Source organism: Giraffa tippelskirchi, chromosome 4, assembly GCF_054371585.1.
Source record: "Giraffa tippelskirchi isolate mGirTip1 chromosome 4, T2T-mGirTip1v1.2.pri, whole genome shotgun sequence".
In the NCBI taxonomy this organism is placed as follows: Eukaryota; Metazoa; Chordata; class Mammalia; order Artiodactyla; family Giraffidae; genus Giraffa; species Giraffa tippelskirchi.
The window spans coordinates 188,241,047-188,256,409 of NC_137278.1; the positions used below are offsets into that span (position 1 = coordinate 188,241,047).

Consider the following 15,363-nt stretch of genomic DNA (forward strand, 5'->3'; position numbering starts at 1 on the left):
CTGCCGCTTTTTTAGCTTAATTTGTGCTCTCCTGCTTTCCAAAATAGAATATTAACATCCATTCACCCAGCTGGAGGGTCAGGGTGATACCAGAGTTGATATTCCCCAAAGCATGTGTAGGATAGCTGCTGTACCCCTCTTGCTGACTAATAATGAATCAAATAGTGCCTTTTCATTCTGATTTCCTCTGAGAGGCTGTTCTACAAGCATGGGGTCAACTTAAAGGAACAGGGTTTTTGTTTAAAAATTTCTCCTTTCATTAGTGCACTAAAATTACTGTCTTGCAAACTCTGCTTGTTACCTAAATGTACTAGCACTTTTGTTCCTAATTAGCTTTCTTATCAGAATTCCAACCAAAAATAACAAGAAATGTAATAATGATAAGGTATCCTGCCCCCTACAAACAGATTTCCTTTCGCGCTTTATCTCTAGGTACTATTCTGGCTTGTTTTAATTAAAGTATCAGAAATTATTAGGCTCAAATTATTTCTTGATCTAGTGCTCAAATTCTCCTGAAAAACTGCTTCTTCTGCCTCCGTATTTAAACCTTTATCAGTGTGAGGCAGATGAGTTTCCACATGTATGCAACTGGATTCATGTAATTCAATATAAATTTTGGAGGAAAAGCCTAATTTAGCCTCTAAGTAATTAGACAAACAAATCAGATTTGGCCACACTGAGCTACCATGGTTTAAACACTCATGTCTCTTCTCATGTTCTCTTGGATCATCAAAATGAACTTTAACGTGCAAAAAAAGCCTTATGAAACTTTAGCATGGAGTTGTGAAATTCAAAGTAAAGATCTTATTTATTTTTTCATTAGAGGGATGGGAGCAAAAATCACCAAGTTCAAACCACTAAGGTAAGTAGTATTCAAGGAGGCTAGTCATGTCTGTTACAGGCTTTAAAAACACCAATGAGAGGGTACCCTTAAATCACAGCATCGAGAAGGAGAAAACCATAAGACATATTGGTTATTTGTTTTCCTCATACTCTGTGAAAAAAATTCAGGTTGGAATCTGTTCGCTTCTAGTAGAGCTGTGTGAGAAGTTCACTTTCTTCGAAGTCGTCTGCAATATGATTCCCTTCTGCACTGTCAAACTTGGTTATCGCAATTACCAGGCCGCCATTTTGAACTTGTGTTTTATTGGAGCGTCCATCCTTACCCAGGTGTTTGCAGGTTGGCTTGCTGATGTCTGCCTAGGAAGAAACAAACTGGTCCATATTTGCTTATTTCTGAACTTTCTAGGTGAGTGTCCACTTCTGACTGGATTGTTTTACAACTTATTTTAGTGGATTTTTATTAGAATGTTTGATTTATGTTATTCCCACCTTGTTTTTAGCATAAAGTGTAATAAATGAGCCTAGAATGTTGTTTCAGTTTATTTTACTCTCTGTATAATTTGAGGGATACTAGTAACTGTGTATTTATGTATGTGTGTCTCTATGTGTGGGTTAGAAGTTGCTTTGATATCTTTATCATTGCACTGATTATATTTTACATTAATTATCTCTTTAAATGTCTGTTTTCTGTAGAATGCCCTCCTTTTCCCCCTTCCTATCACAAGCCCAAATTTGTGACAAATTCTATGTGAAATGTGACATTCATTTGCTTGACAATTAAAATGAAATGTGCTAAAAAGGTGTTTGGAAGTTCATGTAGAATAACTGAGAAACGTTTTCATGAAAAAATGGTCTTTTAATTAGTCATATAGTAATTAAGATTGCATTTGAATACATGACTTCCATGTTATGAGTTATGGTTACTTGCTTAAAAAAATGAGTCAATTTAACACTATCCTGTGCTACTTTACATGACGCAAAAAGAAATATATCCTTAAAATTTGGGGAGCAAAGTGATTGCAAGCAATGTTGGGAAAATATCGTTTGTTTGATAAAGTATAGAGATCAAGTTGATGAACAGTCTAGAAATTTAGACTGTAAAGTTCAAGGTGATCTTCTAGACACAAAGGAGTTACTGAAGATGAGATGAACACATTTGGGAAATCTTTCAATAAACAATCACAGTGAGAGGTTAGAGAGAACAGAAAATCTCAGGATGCTGGTCTAGGTGATGGAGAAGTATCAATCCAGGAAAGAACATAAAACCATAAAAAAAAACTCATCAACTAAACAAGGGCACAAATATGATGGAAGGACAGAAATTAACTCCCAAGTTCTGAGTTGAGGAACTTAGGAAGGTAGTTCATCAAAACCAACCAGTGCAGCAGAAATGCAGTTTTGGGCGATGGGGAAGATGATGAGGAAGTGATGGGTAGCAGGTACTCAGCCTGTGCACATTTCCATCAGATGGCCAAGTACCATTCACTGAATCGATCAGAGTGTGATTCAAACTTGTAAACTGCTTCAGTTCTGTGAAACATAAACTAAGTCACTGCATGGCAAATATTCATTCACCATTCCACAAATGTTTCTCATTGACTACTAGGCATTGTTCCAGGTTCTGGAATGTAACAGAGAAGAAGGCAGTCTCTTTTCTTATGAAGCTAACTTTCTCAAATGGGGCATGAGAAAATCTAGAAAAGGCTATTTTGTTGGGTGGTAATGTACAATGATGAAAAATAAAGCTGGGGAAGTGGACAGGACAGACTAGATAGTGACAAAGCTTGTCTTCTGTATCAGGGAATATTTTCTGATGAGGAGGCATTTAAGCATGATGTACTCTTTTTTACTTGGTAACAGATTACATAATAGTGTACATATACATCAGTGCCAATCACCGTTGCAGATAAGATCATCTATATCATTTTTCTAGATTCCACATATATGTGTTGATACACGGTATTTGTTTTTCTCTTTCTGACTTTTACGTCACTCTGTATGATAGTCTCTAGGTTCATATGTGCCTCTACAAATGACCCAATTTCATTCCTTTTTATGGCTGAGTAATACTCCCTTGTATATATGTATCACATGTTCTTTATCTGTTCCTCTGTTGATGGACATTTGGAAATCCAAAAAATGGGATATATGTATATGTGTGGATCACAATAAACTGTGGAAAATTCTGAAGGAGATGGGAATACCAGACCACCTGACCTGCCTCTTGAGAAACCTGTATGCAGGTCAGGAAGCAACAGTTAGAACTGGACATGGAACAACAGACTGGTCCCAAATAGGAAAAGGAGTACGTCAAGGCTATATATTGTCACCCTGCTTATTTAACTTATATGCAGAGTACATCATGAGAAACGCTGGGCTGGAGGAAGCACAAGCTGGAATCAAGATTGCCAGGAGAAATATCAATAACCTCAGATATGCAGATGACACCACCCTTATGGCATAAAGTGAAGAAGAACTAAAGAGCCTCTTGATGAAAGTGAAAGAGGAGAGTGAAAAACTTGGCTTAAACCTCAACATTCAGAAAACTAAGATCATGGCATCCGGTCCCATCACTTCATGGCAGATAGATGGGGAAACAGTGGAAACAGTGTCAGACTTTATTTTTCTGGGCTCCAAAATCACTGCAGATGGTGACTGCAGCCATGAAATTAAAAGACACTTACTCCTTGGAAGGAGAATTATGACCAACCTAAATAGCATATTAAAAAGCAGAGACATTACTTTGCCAACAAGGTCCGTCTAGTCAAGGCTATGGTTTTTCCAGTGGTCATGTATGGATGTGAGAGCTGGACTATAAAGAAAGCTGAGCACCGAAGAATTGATGCTTTTCAACTGTGGTGTTGGAGAAGACTCTTGAGAGTCCCTTGGACTGAAAGGAGATCTAACCAGTCCATCCTAAAGGAGATCAGTCTTGGGTGTTCATTGGAAGGACTGATGTTGAAGCTGAAACTCCAATACTTTGGCCACCTGATGGGAAGAGCTGACTCCCTGGAAAAGACCCTGATGCTGGGAAAGATTGAGGGCAGGAGGAGAAGGGGACGACAGTGGATGCGATGGGCAGATGGCATCGCCAACTCGATGGACATGGGTTTGGGTGGACTCAGGGAGTTGGTGATGGACAGGGAGGCCTGGCGTGCTGTGGTCCATGGGGTCACAAAGAGTCGGACACGACTGAACTGAACTGAGTATGTATATGTGTATGTGTATGTAGAGCTGATTCACTTTGCTATACAGTGGAAACTAACACAACATTGTGAAGTAACTGTACTCCAATAAAAAATTTTAGAAAGAAAAATACAAGTAATTCATGCTAAAAAACAACAACAAAAAAGTTTTCTTTAACAGGCTTCTGAGTTGCCTAAGATCATAGCGTTTTCTGTCTCTATTGATTAAGAACAAGTAACCCTTGTGATAGGTGGTTTTCTTTGAGGGGTGGGAGTGCAGACATCTTTAGTATCTCACATCAAATGTTTCTGAATTGCTTTAATTTTGTTAAAATGGACTTGATTTGCTCTCCCCCAAGCCCCTCTCCCATTTGGGCTGCCACATTACATTGAGCGGAGTTCCATGTGCTGTACAATAGGTCCTTGTTGATTATCTCTTTTAAACTTAGCAGTGTGTGTATATGTATGGCTGAGTCCCTTTGCTATTCACCTGAAACTATCACAACATTGTTAATCGGCTATACCCCAACACAAGATAAAAAGTTCCTTCAAAATGGACATGATTTTGTTTATACATTCTGAGAGGTGGTTCAAGTTTGAGGGAAAAATAAACTAGGACTCTGAATTCATTAAAAACACATACTGAGGGAAATATTTACTTTTAGGAAAATTATATTACCTCCAGAATTGCCATGATTAATATTTTAATAAGACTATCACATGACGAGGCTACATTCAGAAGAAAAACTTTATTTCTGGTATGCTTTGTTGAGTCAGTGGTCTATGCATATTTATTTCTCTTTTTCTCCATCTACTGGCACTGCTTTATTATCTGTGGCTGCCTTTCCCTTGGAGGGTTTCTACATAGGCACTCACCATCTGATTAACAATGTACCCAAAAAAGAGCAGACAAGGCTGTTTCACGTAGCACTGTTGGCCATCTGCCTCGGCACAGGAGGAATCAGAGCTGCAGTCTGTCCGTTGGGTGCTTACAGCCTTCAGGAGCGTGGATCCCAGAAACGTACATCCCTTTTTAACTGTTAAGTAGCGCTAGCTAGGAGAGAAAACAGGCTTATGACATCCTTTTCCCTTTGTGCATTTCTCGTTGTTTGCTCTCTGGTTCCATTTTGATGGCAGTCGTGCAGCCTTTGCCATTGATTGGGCTGGGTGACAGTGAAATCATACCTGTGACGGTGATTAAGCCAGTAGTCCTGGGAGCCTATGAGTCAGGTATAGACCAATACAGCTTACCGGCACCTTCTTGAAACACATTGATGAATTTGTCCTCCACGTAAACAAGTGTGAGATGGTGGGTCATGTTGAATAGAAGATGGTTTTGGAGCCAAACAGGCCTTGGTGGAAATCTCAACTCTACACAATTGCCTGATCTTAGTCATGTCATTTATTCTTTATGAGTTTAAACATTTCTGCAGGGTTATCATAATACCTCTTCTTGGATTTTCTTAGAGGTAGTAATATGCATACTGCTGGCAGAGAACATGGCACATAGCAGTAATCAACAAGTTGTTTTTCTTAGTTATGTCTACATTGTGATAGACTAATTCGGCAGGAATTATAAATTCAGCAAGAAGATGAGAAGGATAGAAGAATTTTACTTTTTAAATATCCGTTAAAGCATCAACCAACATCTCTATTTCACATTCACTTCACCTCCAGCTCCCGACAGAATTTCCAATCCATAGAAATCAAACCACATTTCTATGAGTCTTTCTCTCCCAGTGAGTTCTTTTACAGTGTTATGTGTTTCTAAAGAACAATTTTAATTATCAAATACAAATTCAAGAAAAAACTGAAATTTTGATCTTAAGAAAAAGTAGTTCAACACTTAGTAGAGAACTTTGTTGCTATCGTCATTCATCGGGGGTATCAGATATATCTGAGATATGTTGTCTTTCTTCCTCTTCTCTGTGAAATGAGTTAGCAACACTTTTCTAAAATATTGTCTTTTCCACCAGCGTTAGCAATAGATAAAAGCAAAGCAGAAATAGAATGAGACCAAATGTCTAAAGAGAACTCATATTTAAAGCATTAAATGAAAAAATTATAATATATATTATTTAGGTATTATTACATGTAGCTATATGAGACAGTTCCTTTTTTCTTTCTGTCTTTCTTTCTTCCTTCCTTTCCTTCTCCCCACCCTCCTGCCATATTATGTTACTATTACAAAGCACTCGGGTCTATTTTGGATTAAGTCCAGACGAAAGAGAATAATGCTATTTTACCAAAGGTGGAAGGAACTTTTTACTTCCTTACAGCAAATTCTGCCTCCTTGACCTGCCCAGAAGAGAAAGAAAAATCTTTCTTTTTTATTCTATTCGGAGGTTTTAATCCTTAATTAGCAACATCATTTTGATTAAATAAGACTCTGGAGGATTAAGACTAGAGAGCAATCAGTTGTTCTGAAAGATAGCTCTGGAGAATTTATTGTACTGTGGTCTTAGTCATTCAGAGTTGTGTTTAATCAAAGTGACATTTCTCAGCGTTGATTACAAAGGAGACATTATATGAATGAAATATTTCCTCGGGGAAATGGAGGGGACACCCAATAGGTTTGTGCTTTAGGACACTGGAAAGGGGGATGAGGAATGGGGTGAAAATGAATTTCTGGAGCCAAGCCACATTTAAGATGAACACCTTTAGACTGGGTTACTTATTATTTCCTGATTTCATTAAAATCTCTGATAAAGGGATCATGCAATATTTTTTAAAATTAAGAGCGCTGAGAAAGGGATATAAAGAATCAGAGTGTTATTCTTTAACATGATGAAAGACTGTAGAAATAATAAGCTCCTTGAAGGCTGAAGATGGTTGTTTTTTCTTTCTCAGTTCAAATACTAAACTATGGAAAAACTTTTATGAACCACTGCTTGTTTCAGTTTATAGAAATGAATGTTCATTTTATTCTTGTACGTACTGCAGGGGTTGGTGGCAAAATGGATAGAACCCCTGCTGGGCAGCCAGACAGCTGGCAGGAACCTGGCTGTGTCACTTACTTGTCTTACGGTTTTCGGCAAGTTTCTTCACCTCTCAAAGCCCCCGGTCCCTCAACCACAGAATGTGGATGCCTTGGAGGGCTGCTGTGGAGTTTTTATGCAAAGTACCATGGCACATTATAGGTATTCAAATCAGGGTAGCTATGACCAGTGTTATTCAATGACGAATAAGTCATCAGCTAAAGTCATTGTCCAACTTCTGGGAAAGAGGAAGGCCATTTAGGAGAAGGTCATCTTTAAAATGAGCAGCCCATTGATTTATCATCTATTTCTTCAAGTCAAAAATGCCCCTAGAAACTACAAGCCTGGTTAATATAATGAATTTCAGTAGTGGCTTTTGAAAAAGCAACATACCACCTAAATCCATAACCACTTGAAGGTTGCATCCAGTTCCGGTTTCAGCACAGATGTCAGATGTTCATAGTTACAGGACCCTTAATGAGAGGTGTCATTGCATCTCTACCACCTAACGCTTCCCAATGATCATGTGAAATAGTGTAGACTGGAAGTCTCAGGCATTGAAAGCACCACTTCCGAGTGGAGCTGCCAAATGTAGGTGAGAAAACCTCTCCCAGCCAACATCACCATCTGGTACTGGATCATCCTCAAATATGTACCTCATTGAAAGAATAAAGCTAAGCTCCCTGAAATCAAGAGGCATAATAATCTGCCAACTTCTCCTTGTGCCATCACCCAGAACTGAACCTGGCTCTTTCAGCGTTTTCCAAACTCTGAGGTGTACAATTAAGAGTTACCATACTGGAGATCATATAAGTAAATACACCTGTGCAGAATCTTTTCCAGAAGCAAAATGAATGGTGAATAATTAAGTCTGTTCATGACTGTAATTTTAAATCCTACCACAGTTAAATCTTGCTCCCTCACGTCTCTATTTTGGGTTTCCCTGGTGGCTCAGATGGTAAAGAATCTGTCCACAATGCAGGAGACCCAGGTTCGATCTCTGGGTTGGGAAGATCCCCTGGAAAAGGGAATAGCAACCCACTCCAGTATTCTTGCCTGGAGAATTCCATGGACACGGGAGCCTGGTGGGCTACAGTTTATGAGATCGCAAAGAGTCGGATGTGACTGAGCTACTAACAATCACTCACTCATATCTCTACTTACTCCACCTGATAATTTGCATCCGATTTGCATATCGTAGTCTGTTGTGAACCAGTTACCAGAGTGAACTCTACATGCTGTAAAGGCTCAAATAGTATATTGGTTAATTTCTTGTAAAAGTCTAGAGACTGAATTATTCCATCCCTGGAATTTTGATTATCTGGTACTCAGTTTGACTCTACATAATATATGTCTCTTACTAAAGTCTTCTGATTTAAAATACTCACTCAAATTTAATATTTTTATCTTAGGAAAACACTAGAGGTCAAAAGTTATTATCCCACAGCCTTTTTTTCAAACCTGTTGTAATATTTACTAAAGTATTGTCTGAGAGAAAGTGAAAGTTAGTCATTAGTTGTGTCTGACTCTTTGTAACCCCATGGGCTGTAGCCCACCAGACTCCACTACCATGGGATTCTCCAGGCAAGATACTGGAGTGGGTCGCCATTCCCTTCTCCAGGGCATCTTCCTAACCCAGGGATCGAACATGGGTCTCCTGCATTGCAGGTGGATACTTTACCAGCCAAGCCACCAGGGAGTATTAGAGTATTGTCTGAGAGAAATGATTCTCAAACCTAGATGTCCAGGAAAGCTTAAAAATACTGATGCCTGTACCCTGCCACCAGAAATTCCAATCGTGTTAATTTGAGGTGGGAACCAGAGATGAGGCTTTTTTTTAAAAGCTGCTTAAGCAGTCAGGTTTGAGAACCACTGCTCTCAAGCAGTGTTGCTTGATTTTAAGAATCGCTTGAGGATTTTGTTAAAAAATGTTCCCCATAACTCTCCTTGATGCAGTGTGATGACTTGAATGGGAAGGAAATTCAAAAGGGAGAGAGTATATGTATATGTATGGTTGATTCACTTTACCATACAGTAGTAATTAACACAACATTGTAAAGTAACTATACGCCAATAAAAATTAATTAAAAAACAAGACAAACAAACAAAAAACATTGCCCACGCCCCTACCTCCAACTTCTCAGATCAGAATTTCCTGGGAGCATAGCTGGGGAATGTGCATTTTTACCAAGTGCTTCAGAATTTTGAAAACAGTTCCAGAGACTTAAGAAAAGAGAATTCCACACTGGTCTGGATTCTTGAAAAGAAATGGAGCTAAACACTGATGAAAGTGCTTATTTTGTACCAAGATGCTTCAGAAATCTTTGATGATTCATAACAATTTTTCTTTACCACCCCAGAAATCTACCTGATTGAGAAATTCTACCTAATCCTTGAGGAGAAAAACAAAATAGGAAATTATACCATTCTGCAATGGTAAAATCATAATTTACAAGATGCATTTCAACTAGCAAAATCAAAACAGTTCTTGGCATAGTCTTATTAGAACTTATTTCTTATTAGTACTCATTAACATGGACATAATTCATTTTATTGCTTTGCTTTCTTGTGCTTCACAGGGAATAGAATTTTTAAGTTCAAAAATTTATAAATTTTTATGAATTGTAAATTTTATAAAATTGACAAGTTGCAAGTTAATGGCAACCTTGTGTTCAGCGAGTCAATTGGTGCCGTTTTTCCAACAGCCTTTGCTAACTTTGTTTCTCTGAAGCATCTGATAATTCTCACAGTATGTAAACTTCATTATTATTATTTTATTTACTATGGTGATCTGTGATCAGTGATCCTTGATGTTACTACCACCGTGCACTCAAGGCTCAGATGATGGTTAGTATTATTTAGCAATAAAATATTTTTAAATTAAGATAAGCACATTGTTTTTTTAGGCATAACGCTATTGCACGTTTAATGCATTATAGTATAGTGTAAACATAACTTTTATATACACTGGGAAACCAAAACGTTTTTGCACCAAAAACTTCATGCCACCTCTTATATCTTGGTGGTCTGAAACCAGACCCATAGTATTGATATCTTCAAGGTATGCTTGCACTCAGAATAGCTTCTAAGTTAAATACTGAGAAAGAACTTGTAAACAGTTTTTTAAAAAACCACCAAGCCTTCCAAAATTCTATTTGCCTGGGCTCCAGCCAAGTTTAACAAATGTGCCCACTCACCGTAGTAACAACAAGCACCTCCTCTGTTATCTTTGCCACAATTGTCAGCATTCAGAAAATACACTCAGATTTCCTCTCTAGCATACAATGACAAACTAAAAAGTATTGAGAAAAGAAAGAAAAAGAAAGAAATTTCTTACATTTCATACTGATCCTGCAGCCTCCTGCTTTTTCTTAAGGCCTGTGCGGTGGCTTTTAAGCTGTTGGTGCATCAATAGTGACTTATTGTCATCCATAAACATGCAGTGGTTCAAAGATCTTAAACTCAGAAAATGAGAAAATGATACACCTTTTTCAAAAAAAGCAACAGAGTAGATTTGAAGACCTAGTGGGCTTTATTATTAGGTCATTCATGAATTGGGAACATTTCTTCTAACAACCAGAAGGGTGCTTTGAGGGGCTGTACAAAATGGGAGGCTTTTGTAAGAAGAAGGGTGGGGCAAGGGAGCTATTAGCAAAAGAAAAGAAAGCATTGATTTGGGGCCAAGATATCTTCTTTTGGGGGTGGGTGTTGGGAAGGGAATGGCAAGTGTTGCACCACATAGATTGCTGCTCTTTCTCCTGAGGGATGGAGAGGTTCACAAGACAGATGCCTTCATTGATGCTGATCAGAAAATTCCAGACTGGTTGATTACGTTTCTGGGGAGGCTCAAAACTTCAAGTAAGTCATATATCTAAGTCTAGGTTTGGTATCATGGACTTTAGCCCAAGTGACATCATTTTGGACCTGGTTTTCTCTTCAACAACATTAACAACTGTTAAAATTGGGACGTTGACAAAAGAAAGGGAAATAAAGACAGAAAGGGAATGAGAGCAAGTGAAAAGAGGAGAGCAGGGAGAGCAAAGAAAGAGAATGAAGCGTTCCCCCGAAATTTCTTAATTAAAAATAAACCTTTTACTTTAATCGTGCTGCCCGTCCACCAAAATCAATGATCTTCTTTTATTAAGCTGTCTTTTCTTTAATAGCATTGTTGACAAATATTTATAGATGAAAAGTAGGAAAAAATTATATAAATGAATTTATTTACAAAACAAAAACGGACTCACTAATTTTGGAAACAAACTTATGGTTAAAGAAGGGAAACTTAGCAGGGAGGGATAAGTTAGGAGCTTGGGATGAACACACAGATACTACTATACTACTATTGTTTAATTGTTCAGTCTTAGCAGTAGCAGTAGCATGTCCTACTCTTCTGCAACCCCAGGGACTGTAGCCCTCCAGGCTCCTCTGTTCATGGGATTTCCCAAGCAAGAATACTGGAGTAGGTTGTCATTTCCTTCTCCAGGGGATGTCCCTGGCCTGAGGCTCGAACCTGGATCCTGCATTGGCAGGCTGGTTCTTTAACACTGAGCCACCTGGGAAGCCCACACTACTATATTTATATAACAGATAATCAACAAGGACCTATTGTATAGCATAGGGAACTCTACTCAATATTCTGTAATAACCCATGTGGGAAAAGAATCTGCAAAAGAATGAATATATGTACTATTTAACAGATTCACTATGCTGTATACTTGAAACCAACACAAACACTGTAAATCAACTATACTCCAATAATTTTAAGTAGAAACTGCAAAACTTCCTCTGGTCTCTCTTTCTCCAAGTTCATGTCAGCTAGATTATTCTTTGAAGTACTTCAGTGGGCCAGTGGTTATGCTAGAAGAAGCAGTGACTGACAACAGCATCCACCATGAAATCAGCGCCTCAGTGTTACACTGACTCTTCTAAAGAGTTCAATTTTAACCCGTGGGAGAGCCACAAATCCCGGTGAAGAGCCACCATAATCCTGGTGAATTATCTCAGTATCGTTCCATGAAGGATAACATTTTCTCTCTGGACTCTTAAAATTGTCCACTAAGGCTTGGGAGACTGGAAGTTTTCCTCCCCTCTTTCATTATGTTCTCAAGTAGGATGGAAAGCCCATTTCAAACTGTTTCTCTTATAATCACTTAAAATAAGTCTGAAGCGTGTTGAAATTGGTCAGTCTAAAAAATGAGAAAACATTTGAATGACTTTAAAAATTATTACTAAATAAATTACGGCGAATTTTAAAATTATTAATCCCAAAAAGTTTGCTGAATTTTGCAGCGATAAGGTTTTTCCCCTTTATTTGTATTCAACACCGTGGAATCATGAAGACCAAAAAAAAAAAATTACCATTTATATATACTCCCAATTATTTGCAGTTCCCAGTCTGTGTTTAAAAGTAGACTAAAGAAACATATTTTTACTGCTGCTTTCAATTTTCCTTAATCACTGGTATTTATTTTGCTTTAGTGCTTTGCTCTCTGACTTTCTGTGCGAGAGGTGCTTTATATATTCAATTTGCTAGTGAGCTATGAGATGAAAGGAGTCTTAATGGTGAGTTTGAAGACTGTGGATTTTTATTTCTTTCATTTTTTTTTACAGTTGATACATATATAATTTTACCCTTAATTATCTATGGCTTGTCCTGTCCATGGATCAACAAAGACATATATAAAGCGTGATTGTACTAGGCAATTCTTTTAGAAAATTACACAATCAAATAGGTCGGGTGACATTTGTTAAAATACACTTAGTACTTTATGTGAAATCTCTTCCTATACAGAGATATTCAGCACTATAATTCTTTGGTTTATAACTATATTTCACAAGATGTAAGTCTTGGAAGAATTGTAATTTTCCTTGACCCTCTTTAGAGTAATTCCATTTACATTCCCCGGTGGTGTACTGAAGAGTCTCAACGGTGTCCTCTTGGAGTTTTCTGCAATACTTAGCATTTGAAACAGGGTTTCTTAAAAATTAAAAGGACTATAACATTGCTTGCAGCTCCAGCTTCTCTTTGTTACTACCAGCCACACTTCAAGTGTGTGGCTTGCAGAAGCATTAAAGATGACCTGAGGTAGAGCCAAGGGACTCTATCCTATTGTCCTAGAAAATTCTAACTCTGTACCTCCCCTGCATGGTGATAAATAAATCACTATTAGTAGATTACAGTCAGTCAGCTTACTTGGCATGACCATGCTTGACATTTGATTACTTTTCTAGGTCAGTTATGGAGAGTAGATGTTCAAGATTTTGAATAGGGTGATCATTTCATGGGTGCATACATATTCAAAACTTAAATTGACAAGATGGCATTGGTCAGACCACCATATGACCAATTTCAAGATGACTGTCAGACTCAACTGTACTGTTTCTATATGTAGCCCCCTTCTTCTGCCGATAAAAGCTCTTGTCCATTGATTGTCAGTGGAGGGGAGTCAGCCTTTGGACAGGAGCCTGCTTTCTCCCTGCTCCAGTTATCATATTCAACTAGTTGTGACCCCATGGACTTAGCCCACCAGACTCCTCTGTCCATAGGATTTCCCAGGCAAGAATACTGGAGTGGGTTGCCATTTCCATCTCCAGGTAATCTTCCTGACCCAGGGATCAAACCAGGTCTCCTGCACTGCAGGCGGATTCTTTACCAACTGAGCCACCAGGGAATCCCCCTGCCCTAGTTGCTGGCACCCCAAACAAAGCAATTTTTCCTTTCTACCAACTTTGCCTCTTTATTGGCTTTTGAGCAGTGACCAACCAGACCCCACTTAATAAGTATGTACTTAATAGGAAAGCTAATAAACAGAGATGTATATGGCCAACGGGCATATGAAAAGATGCTCAACATGTCTAACCATCAAGGAAATGCAAATCAAAACCACAATGAGATATTAATATGACTTCACACCCATAAGAATGTCTATCATCAAACAGAACACAAATAACAAATGTTGGTGGGGATGTGGAAGAAAGGGAACCCTTGTGCACTGTGGGTGTGAAAGGAAATTGGTACAGCCACTGTGGAAAACAGCATGGAAGTTTCTCAAAAAAACAAAAATAGAACTACTATATAACCCAGCAATTCCACTTCTGAGTATATATATCTGAAAAAAAACCACAAAAACAGTAATTTTGAAAAGAATCATGCACCCCAATATTCATAGAAACATTATTTACAGTTTCCAAGTGCCCATCAATAGATGAATAAATAACAGAGATGTGGTATATACATAAAATGGAATACTACGTGGGCATGAAAAAGAAAGAAATTTTGCCATTTGCAGCAGTCCAGTTCAGTTCAGTCGCTCAGTCGTGTCTGACTCTTTGCGATCCCATGAACGGCAGCACGTCAGGCCTCCCTGTCCATCACCAACTCCCTGAGTCCACCCAAACCCATGTCCATAGAGTCCGTGATGCCATCCAGCCATCTCATCCTCTGTCGTCCCCTTCTCCTACTGTCCTCAATCTTTCCCAGCATCAGGGTCTTTTCCAGGGAGTCAGCACTTCCCATCAGGTGGCCAAAGTATTGGAGTTTCAGCTTCAACATCAGTCCTTCCAATGAACACCCAAGACTGATCTCCTTTAGGATGGACTGGTTGGATCTCCTTTCAGTCCAAGGGACTCTCAAGAGTCTTCTCCAACACCACAGTTCAAAAGCATCATTTCTTTGGTGCTCAGGTTTCTTTATAGTCCTATTCTCACATCCATACATGACCACTGGAAAAACCATAGCCTTGACTAGATGGACCTTTGTTGGCAAAGGAATGTCTCTGCTTTTTAATATGCTATCTAGGTTGGTCATAACTTTCCTTCCAAGGAGTAAGCGTCTTTTAATTTCATGGCTGCAGTCATCATCTGCAGTGATTTTGGAGCCCAGAAAAATAAAGTCAGCCACTGTTTCCACTGTTTCCCCATCTATCTGCCATGAATTGATGGGACCGGATGCCATGATCTTAGTTTTCTGAATGTTGAGCTTTAAGCCAAGTTTTTCACTCTCCTCTTTCACTTTCATCAAGAGGCTCTTTAGTTCTTCTTCACTTTATGCCATAAGGGTGGTGTCATCTGCATATCTGAGGTTATTGATATTTCTCCTGGCAATCTTGATTCCAGCTTGTGCTTCCTCCAGCCCAGCGTTTCTCATGATGTACTCTGCATATAAGTTAACTAAGCAGGGTGACAATATACAGCCTTGACATACTCCTTTTCCTATTTGGAACCAGTCTGTTGTTCCATGTCCAGTTCTAACTGTAGCTTCTTGACCTGCATACAGGTTTCTCAAGAGACAGGTCAGGTGGTCTGGTATTCCCATCTCTTTCAGAATTTTCCACAGTTTATTGTGATCCACACAGTCA

General features: G+C 38.6%; 1 protein-coding gene across 1 annotated transcript in view; it reads left to right on the forward strand.

The window, feature by feature from the left end:
* Positions 1-888: 888 nt before the first annotated feature.
* The window catches only part of SLC15A5 (solute carrier family 15 member 5), a 93,233-nt gene continuing 78,758 nt past the window's right edge, over positions 889-15,363 (forward strand). The window contains exons 1-2 of the mRNA XM_081590517.1: positions 889-1,247; positions 4,844-5,067. Coding sequence (XP_081446643.1) covers positions 889-1,247; positions 4,844-5,067 — 583 coding nt within the window. The remainder of the gene's footprint in view (positions 1,248-4,843; positions 5,068-15,363) is intronic.